Source organism: Theobroma umbraticum, unplaced genomic scaffold (assembly GCF_002168275.2).
Source record: "Theobroma umbraticum cultivar Fairchild unplaced genomic scaffold, ASM216827v3 scaffold_95.0, whole genome shotgun sequence".
Classification (NCBI taxonomy): Eukaryota; Viridiplantae; Streptophyta; class Magnoliopsida; order Malvales; family Malvaceae; genus Theobroma; species Theobroma umbraticum.
In genome coordinates, this window is record NW_018397257.1 from 2,320,186 (window position 1) to 2,329,962 (window position 9,777).

Genomic DNA, 9,777 nt, shown 5'->3' on the forward strand with positions numbered 1-9,777 from the left:
CTCCCAAAATATGTGGCATGTAAAGAAATCAAAATGTACGGCCACGTAAAACATCTCATGTTCGTCAAGTAAGCTCTAAAAGCTTTCATTCAAACCAAGGGAGGTATAAAGAAATCTCAACTCTTTACCATGCAAAAGAGTATGCATCGAAAACTCACAAGGCTATCGAGTAGGTAAGTATCACGATCACCCGTGGATTCACTTCCACGTAATACCATCTAGGAGCTCTGCTTCACTGGATCCCCACAACCATGGCTGTCTCAATGATGTTGGCCAACATCGAAGAAATCAAGCGGTCGCAACCGCGAATATCACTTGTGGCCTAACCACATATACAACCCATGGCCTTGCCACGTATATCACAGACTATGACCCCAACTATGTCTAATAGCCCGTCGACAACCCAAAGATTCACTAGTTAATAAGTTAATAAGTTTCGAGTTGAGACATGGAGCTAAATAAATGGGACGGTTTCATTAAGGGTAATTTTGTTCAAATTTTAATTCTCTTGGCTAAAAACAGTTAAAATTATAGAGAGGTTTATTGTCAGAAACGTCTTATACATGGGGTCCGTTTAAAAAAAGAACTCTAAAATTATATATATTTTTATGCTCAATCTAATTTAATAAATTAAAAGACAAAATATGATAAATACTATATGATAGTAAAATTTATATTAATGTTGATTATTAAGGAATAAAAATATTAAAAAGATATTAAGTCATTTACTTGATTTGTTAAAATAAAAAAAATCAAAGACCGATTATTGAACTCCTTTTGAAATTTTAAAAAATGAGAGTTTGACTTCGAGATGATGGTAAAAATTATTTATGAAAAAAAGATATAAATAAAATAAGATCTTATTTAAAAATATATATTTACAAATAAAGTAAGAGATTTATTTATATATTAATAACCTTTATCTAAAAAAGATTTACAAAATAAAAATAATGTTAAGAAATTTGATTTGGATGGATTAAATTTAAATTTTAACTTAATTAAATCTAAATTTAAGCATATATAATCAAATAGAAGTGTGCAGATAAAAAAACATTTATATATCTGTTTGGTTATTTGGCTTGTCTCGTATGCTTGACTTAATCCGAAGAGATCTTGAATTATAATAAAATGGATACTCACACTTACATTTATATGATTTTAAAATATTTTCACTCTTACCCAATTCAAGAAGTATTGTGACGAGAGGAAGAGGAATGAGAAAGTTCAGCGTTAAATAATTGTATAATTTAATAATATTAGTATAAAGAATGGGTGCAAAATGTATATAAAATCCGCTCAACTGCCTCTCTCCGATGTGCCAACCTACTTTCCTCACCTACCTCGGGCAGCTACTCTACACACTCGGTTTCTATTTAAGAGAAATTAACCAGCGCTACGCCAAGTTTGAGAGAGTAAAAGAGAGACTGAGTGGTGGGCGAAATGATGGGAAACAAGAGCATTGCTGAAGTGGGCGTAGAAGATTTGTGCAAGGCAGGCGGATTAAGCAAAGAGGAGGCGAAAGAGATCCATGGAGTTGTAACAGAAGCAATAGAGAAAGCAGGAGGCGATGCAAGAGAGGTGTGGAGGGAGGTGGTGCGTAGGAGAGTGCTGAAGCCGTGGCACCCGCATTCGCTGCACCAACTTGTCTACTACAGCGTCTATGCTCGCTGGGATGCCTCCGTTCACGGCCCCCCTATTTACTGGTTCCCTTCTGTGTAATGTCTCCTCTTCTATTATCACCTGCATTTATACCTATACTCAGTACCTACTTCCACTTGTTTGCACAGGTTCCTATGTGATTTATATTTTATAAAATTACATCCAAATAAATAAAACAAAACAAAATAATACAAAATTTATAGAAACGAAACTATATCTATATTAATTGTAAGATTTAAATCTCAAATAGGAAATTCATGTTATATTTAAATATTTCTCCTTTTTGGTTTCACCCTCTACTTCTCTGGTGGCTGTAGCCTCCATGGCGGTTTAGCTTTTTGCTGCTGCCAAGGGTAGGATGTCAGACCCTTTCGGTAGTTAAGGGCCCGCTTGGTTGCATTATTTTATAATAGTGCAAGCAACCCGCGGCGTGATAAGGCCGATCGTGGCTGGGTTTGGATGGGTCCTGTGACCCAACCCGGATCGGTCTTAGCCCTGCAAACTTGGGTCAAGTCTAATAGGCTGTTTCTTGTTCGTGAGTATGGTTGCCAGTCCATTTTTGTCTCTTGCTTATTTCGTTGTTTTGCTGTTATGTTTAAATTTTTTATTAATAAAATTTCTTAATTTATTAAATGAAAATGTAGTTGAATAAACTAAATAATGAGAATGGTAATTTAGAAAACCTCAAAAATTGGAACATTTTTTTGGAAAGTTGTAAGTGAGGAATTTCTTTAAAATTCCTAAATGAAATAATTTTGGATCCTACCAAGAGTGTTGGGAAGGTACTATGGATTATTTCAGCAATATTGATTAATTCTAAATAACCATGAAAATATAAAAGAAAGAGAAAAAAAGGGGAAAAAGAATAGAGACGTAAAAACGTCTATGTCATATGTAACATATATTTTTAACACAAGTTTACAGTGTTCCACTTTTTTTAGCTTTTTCTTTCCTTGATTGTGATTTTTTTTTTAAAAAAAATTTCATAATTTACAATTAAATTAAAACAATTATACATTTTATCAAACTATTTACTACCTTAAAAATGAAAAATTACAACACTGACAAAATGTCATATTCACAAAAAGTCAACAATGAAAACTCAATCATGATATATTAAATATTAGATCTAAATGGGTTTTTTATTTTTAATATTTTTGCAATATTTGGAATGTAAAAATTAATCTATTTATTAAAAAAATATAGTATTAAATTGGTTTAAGTTTTGTTTGATTTATTTTTACTTTTTCTTAAATTCTTATGCAAGCAATAGTTGAGATTGTGAGTACGTTTCTTGAGTTGGCTTTGTTGGATCCTCATATACACACGGCTACCATGTGTTGTTAGGGTTAACTAGGAACACATTTTTGATTGCTTGTGGAGGAGTATGGTTTATAGAGGAAATGATTGTCACATTAAATATACAAGATTCAGGGGTACCGTTTTTATTGATTGGCAATGATTAGGGCCTATAGAAGAAGTGATGTGCACATTGTATGTCAATGAGTCACTTCAGGATTCCCTTTTTGAATTTCATGATGAGTTGGGTTCTGTGATTTTCTTTATAGGAGATTTCTGTAAGTTGCTTTTCCATGCGCAATGACTTTTGCTTATTTCACTTATTGATGAGTTTATTTTGTATGCTCTTTCATGCTTTCATATCTACTACTTTCTATTCTTTTCTTTTTTTTTTTGTTATTTGCCACTTTCTTCATGCTCTTTTAGCTCTACTTTTGTCTAACTTAATGCCTTGGATCATTATTTGTTCTTACACTCCTCTAGAGGCTTATCCATGGCAATTGGCTTCCAGTTTAGCTTACCCTTTTAAGAAATCCTCTAGTTCCTCTAAAGGCTTAGTCCCCTTCTCTATGAATTTTACAAAGTTAATATCAAATGAATTTCTGTTTCCATGAATGATCAAAAAAACCCTTCTTGCTTATGTTTCCATATCAGGGAATCCAACAAACTATTTATATCAATCATAAATTCAAAATGAGAAAAAAAATAATTAAAGTTAAGCCTTCTGAATGAAATTGAGAAAATAAATATGGTACAGTATATTACAATACCTTTACAATCTCATTCCTGTTCAAAGAAGTCTACCACACTACAAATTCTCAAAAGAATAATCTTATCAATAATGAAGTTAGAGTGAGTAGAAATTATTAATGTTTAAAAGGAAATTTTCATTCAATGTTGCACATATTCAATGAATCCTGTCAACTTCTCTCTATAAGAATAATGAAAATTAGCACAAAACAAAAACTAAACTTAAGTGCAAAAAGATCATTTAATTTAAGACTAGAGAGATATGCGTCCATTAAGTTATAATAAAAAGAAATGTTTCACCTTAACAGAATTTATTTTTTAAAACACACTGAACTTTTTTTTTGAAAGATGGTTTTTATTAATGATGAGCTGGAATGCCGTGGGGAGTCTTCAACGTTGAGATTTGGAGACTCCTGTTGGCATGGAAGCTATCATAAGAAGAGCATGTTCTGAACAATTACAAAAGGAGCAGCTGCTCAAGGAGCACTTGGCAGCATCTCAACACGGCTAATCTCAAAAGCAAGTAGAGTTCTGGATAAATCCCTAAACAAAAGTCTAATACTAGTAAAAAACACACTGAACTTGATAAATACTTTTCAATCATGGAAATGGTCTCACACTTTTCTCTATTTGAATCATGGAATTGGCAAAAAAAAATTAAAATCAAAATTCAATCCGGAATATCACTAAATTGAGACAAGTGTTACATGTCCATTAAGCTCTAATAAAATTAAATAGCTAATCTTTGACAGGTTCCTTTTCAATTCTGTTCTCATTAAAAGAAATATTATTACAGTTGTTCTCTTTTCTTACCTAAATCATGAACTTGGGAAATCAGAAATGAAGGTTCTATCTGAAAAGTTCATCTAATTGATGACTTTAATCAGATATAATGGATATAAGACCTTCTTAATTTTGGTATTATTCAAAGATATCTGCCATATCTTTGCAAAAACCATTGAACTATAAAACAAAAAACATCATATGAGTGAAGCCTAACGGATGCATATATCAGATGTAATTTTGTTTCTATAGGTTTCTTTTATGGCATATAGTTTACAAAATGTGTTTTTACATCAGGAGAAGGAACAGAAATTAATTGTAGCCTAGTAAAGGCAAAAAAAAAATCGTTTTTTTCCTTAACATTGAACATTGGAGAAAAATATATCCAGGTGTTGGGCTATGCGTATGAAACAATGATTCAAGGCTCTAAGCTAAACAAACATTACAGCTAAGAGAGCATGAAGAAACTAACAAAATAACCAAGAAAAGAAAAGATACCAGAAAGCGGTAGGCATCAAGGTATGTAAAAGCATCGCACATAAACTCTCCAATAAGCATACTTCAGCGAGCATATAGAAGCCCTTATAAAGAAAACCAAATAAGGCAATTGGCCATGGCCATGAAATTCAGTGAATCCTTTGCTTTTCAATCGATAAACATCTTGCTCTGTAAGACACACCTTTGCATTTAATGTGGGAATTCCTTGCTTTGTAAGTCATACTCATTCTTAAGCAATCAAATCAGTTCCTATATGAGCCATACTCCTCCAAAAGCAATCAAAACATGTCCCAAACTATACCCCTAGGGCACATAGTAGTAGCAATATATATAAAGATTCAAGAGACCAACCCTAATAAATACACTAGACATCTAAACCGTTGCATGTATAGGAATTTAGAAAAAGGTTTAAATAAGTAAAAAAAATTACTCTGATTTAGTACTCCTCTCATGGACAGTCCCTCCTATTTGGAATAAATCAAAAGGAGCAAAGAAGCTTATGGCTGAAGGGGAAGTGGAAGCTTAATTGTTTGAATGAAAAACCAAAAGAGAGAGACATGTGACTCTTTAAGGGTCATGTACTCCTCCTTATTATAGAAAGAATGAATTTTATCGTAATTTTTATGTTCAGTTTCTTTTCTGTCCTACATATCAAACACCATACAATTGTTTGACCTTAATACAACACATTGTAGAGACATGCCAATCAACCATGCATAAAGCAAGGAGCGCATCAGGTTTGGTCATGCAATTACCTTATGCAAGGTCAGCCTTACCCCTTATGTGAATGTTCCTCTCATCGGCTCACTTATTCCATTCACTTTTATATCTCTTCCTTTCGTCCTTCCCCCCAGCAGTAACTTGACCATTGGAGGCCTTACCATTGTATCTTCATAAATGTGTCAGTAGAATTTTAGAATTAGCTGATATGATGGAGCCTTTTCGAGAGCATAGTAATTACCTTTTTGGAATATTCATTGGAGTTAGAAGAAATTTTTAATTAATCTCACCAAAGGGTTAGCAAGGCTTGAGAAAAGTTTCATTTGAACATAGAATTTTGGAATTAGCAACAATATTCCAGTGATTTCATAATGGATAACTGTAGGGAATCTTACTATATGTGAATTGCATGCACAAAGTGGTTTGAATCTGTTTTTAAGGAATTGAGCCTGAATATGATTTAGTACTTCTGTTTGGCTAAGTTTGCAAGAATTATGTCAGGCAGTCAAACTTTGTCATTTTCCTGAGTCAAACATTCTTTTCTGAGTGCCCAGATATGAGTCTAAACGTACGAACCTGGGACGAACAATGGAAATTCATGGTCCAAAGCTTTTAGGGACTTCATACAAGGATCCCGTTGCAAGTTTTAACCTCTTTCGGGATTTCACTGTCCAACATCCTGAGGTAATAAGCAACTAATGTTTTTCCCCTTGGACATTTTTCAGGCAAATAGAGAGCTCAATGCAGCATTATGAAGTTTACAAAATTTTATCTTGTCTTCTAAGATTACCTTTTTTTCTTTTTTTGAATAATTATCAGGTTTATTGGTCAATTATTCTAAAAGAGCTTTCAGTTATATTTCATGAATCTCCTAAATGCATTCTGGATACCGCTGACAGATCAAGACCTGGGGGAACTTGGCTTCCTGGTTCAGTTTTGAATATTGCTGAATGTTGCTTATTACCCTCAAGTCATCCCAGAAAAGAGGATGATAGTTTTGCAGTTGTATGGAGAGATGAAGGCAATGATGATTCCAATGTGAACCGTATGACACTTAAAGAACTTCGAGAGCAAGTAATGTATGCTATCATTTACTTGACCTGCTGTACCTGGTTCTTAAGACCTACATTTCATTTTACGTTAGAGTATGTCATAGATACAAATGGAACTAAAATGTCTGAAATCAAATGCCAGAGAGAAGTTACTACTGATTTTTCAGTGTTATTTCTTAATTTCATATAATTTGGTTCTTTTAAAGAAGAGAAATATAAATGACAATAATGAAGTTATGGACAATTATGTGTGGGTATCATCAAAACATGAAATGCCATCTTAAGTACAAGTGAAATTTTTTAATGATGATTTAGAAGTTTCCTGTTAATTAATTAGTGATTAGTATGTTCTCTTACGAGGACATAGTAATTCGGTGGTCCTCTGTCCTGTGCCCAGATTGGTCGTATTTCAAAGATGTTGGCCTCCTTTTGATATTTAAAGCTTTCTAAATTTGCATAACCATGGTGATTATGCATTAAGGTTTAGAGGAAGCCTTACCATAAATTGAGGGTATAAGGAGTAGTACTGCATGTCTACAGCATACTTTTTGGATTATTTGCAACTCCAAACATTACATCCCTTATTCATCTTATGATGTTATTTTCTCTGTTCCTGTTGTACCATCTTCATTCTGATTTTAAATTTACAGGTTAGTGGCAAATGCACTAGATGCAACTTTCCAAAAGGGTGATGCAATTGCAATTGATATGCCAATGACAGTCAATGCAGTTGTTATATACCTGGCAATTGTTTTAGCTGGATTTGTTGTTGTATCAATAGCTGATAGTTTTGCTGCAAATGAAATTGCAACACGTTTGCGGGTCTCTAAGGCGAAGGCTATCTTCACTCAGGTGTTCTTCCATTTCTGTAGGTTATTTAGCTTTTGATGAAAAATATAAAGGTGCCGAAGCATATGAACAAAATCTCACCCAGAATGTTTAGCTTCAAGATTGCATATGTTGATGAAAGCTTCACTGAATATGGTAGTTGACACAAATGAATGGTGGGACCAAGAATTTTTCTGCTGGAAAACTTTTCTGTGCTTTCTCCCAAATGATTTCATATACTCAGAATTGTGTGTGGTCAAGCACTCTGAGCTGCCCTATTTTTTCTGCAACATCATTTCTTGTTATTATCTTGTCCAATAGACTATCTTTTGAAATATATTGGTCCTCTTCATATGACAAACCTCCATTTTTTTTTTTAAATCCATGGGCTTTTACAGATGTGCTATTCTTCAAGTTACTTTTGGCTGTTATTCTTACACGGTCTAATGGTTCATTCTTATTCTTAGATGTAGGTAGTCAATGTCTACTATATAGTCAGTTGTAATTATTCTGTTCATTCTGATTTCTTTTCCTATTCATAGTTCTAAACTTACTCTTTTTCAATTGGTCACTCCTGCACACGTTGATTGCAGTGAATAACATCAATGCTTGATAAATTGGCATTTATATCACATATTATCTCTGAGACTTTAGCAAAACTCTCAATGTTAGTCCTAACTTCCTATTTGCTTTATTTTCAAAATGATAAATACCTTCACTTTGTATTCAGGATTATATACTAAGAGGAGGTCGAAAGTTTCCTTTATACAGGTAACACAAATTAAGTTTTGGTTGCACAGGCTAAATAATGTACTACTTTTACTTTCCCAAACAACTGGTAGATGTAGAATCATTGGTTTGTTGTTCCTAGAGACAGCCTCTGGAAGCCAAAGGCTCCTTTAAATTTTACAACATATTCTTTGTTTTGGTATGAAATGCCTATAGGGGGGGGGGGATCTGTAGTACCTAATTTTTGTTATAATTACTAGGTTTTGAGGTTATGGTCATCAATGAATTACTTTCTTGGTAAGCTTTGGCTTTCATTTTCCCCACCAAAGAAAGTTGTCTTTCTTGATTTTCTCAACACATTCTGGCTTTAAATACGTCCTTAGAAATTCTACCTTCCATTCAACTATATGTTCCAAATACAAGTTTTCATTTAAGTTGCATCTTTGTAGGCCTTAATGAGAGTGCTTTACCATGAAAATGGAAGGCCAAACCAGCTGTTAATGCCTTCATTTTAATTCTGAATTTCTTGAAGATGCAAATTGTAGGGTACTAGTATTGATATGTTTATCACCTCTGTTGTTATTCATGACTGTTTGTCTTTATCATGCAGTCGAGTTGTAGAAGCTTCTCCATGTAAAGCTATCGTGCTCCCTGTGAGTGGGAATGCTGTAGGCATTCAATTAAGGGAACAAGACCTATCATGGAAAGACTTTCTTGCCTGTGTCAATCAGCATTCAAGGTATGTCTACAATTACACCTTGAGAGAAGTTTACTAGATCAATATTGTACTCATAAGTACCTCTTTATCATTCTCATTACCTAAAAAAGTATCCCTATATTAATTGTACAGTTTCTCAAGTTGATCAGCTTTACATAACTGTCTAATATTGCTGTAAAAGTATTTAATTACATTATATCCGTGGCAGACCAAAATATTACACTCCAACTTATCGACCAATAGATTCTGCAATTAACATACTATTCTCATCCGGAACCACAGGTGAAAAATTTGTCATTTCTTTTGTACTTTTTCCTGTTCGTTTCCTTCTTTTGTTTGAAGATTTTCGATTATATTTATTGGTCTTGACCAGGAGAACCAAAAGCTATTCCATGGACTCAACTTTCCCCTATTCGTTGTTCTTCTGATGCATGGGCTCACATTGACATCGGAGTTGGAGATGTTTTCTGCTGGCCTACAAATCTAGGATGGGTGATGGGACCGATTTTACTGTTCTCATGCTTTCTAACTGGTGCAACCCTTGCTCTCTATCATGGATCTCCTTTGGGCCGTGGATTTGGGAAATTTGTTCAGGTGAAACCTACAATACTTATTCTTGCCAATGCTTATATCTTGTGAGGTCTGACTTGAATTCAGTTTTAGCATCCAGTTATGTTGAAGAAAATGCCTATAATCAATGTATAGTAAACAAGTTATAACATACCATAGTTGTATGGGAAA

The 9,777-nt window shown here is 33.7% G+C and overlaps 1 protein-coding gene across 2 annotated transcripts in view; it reads left to right on the top strand.

Moving 5' to 3' along the window:
* Positions 1 to 1,282: 1,282 nt before the first annotated feature.
* The window catches only part of LOC110412788 (putative CoA ligase CCL12), an 11,262-nt gene continuing 2,767 nt past the window's right edge, over positions 1,283 to 9,777 (top strand). Inside the window, exons 1-8 of one of the 2 annotated variants that reach the window (XM_021423410.2) lie at positions 1,283 to 1,715; positions 6,264 to 6,393; positions 6,529 to 6,788; positions 7,412 to 7,613; positions 8,320 to 8,360; positions 8,929 to 9,057; positions 9,245 to 9,318; positions 9,410 to 9,630. In XM_021423410.2, the coding sequence (XP_021279085.1) occupies positions 1,441 to 1,715; positions 6,264 to 6,393; positions 6,529 to 6,788; positions 7,412 to 7,613; positions 8,320 to 8,360; positions 8,929 to 9,057; positions 9,245 to 9,318; positions 9,410 to 9,630 (1,332 nt within the window). In that variant the 5' untranslated portion in view covers positions 1,283 to 1,440. Of the gene's footprint in view, positions 1,716 to 5,735; positions 5,755 to 6,263; positions 6,394 to 6,528; positions 6,789 to 7,411; positions 7,614 to 8,319; positions 8,361 to 8,928; positions 9,058 to 9,244; positions 9,319 to 9,409; positions 9,631 to 9,777 lie in introns of those variants that run through there. The other variant, XM_021423411.2, reaches the window with a different exon arrangement.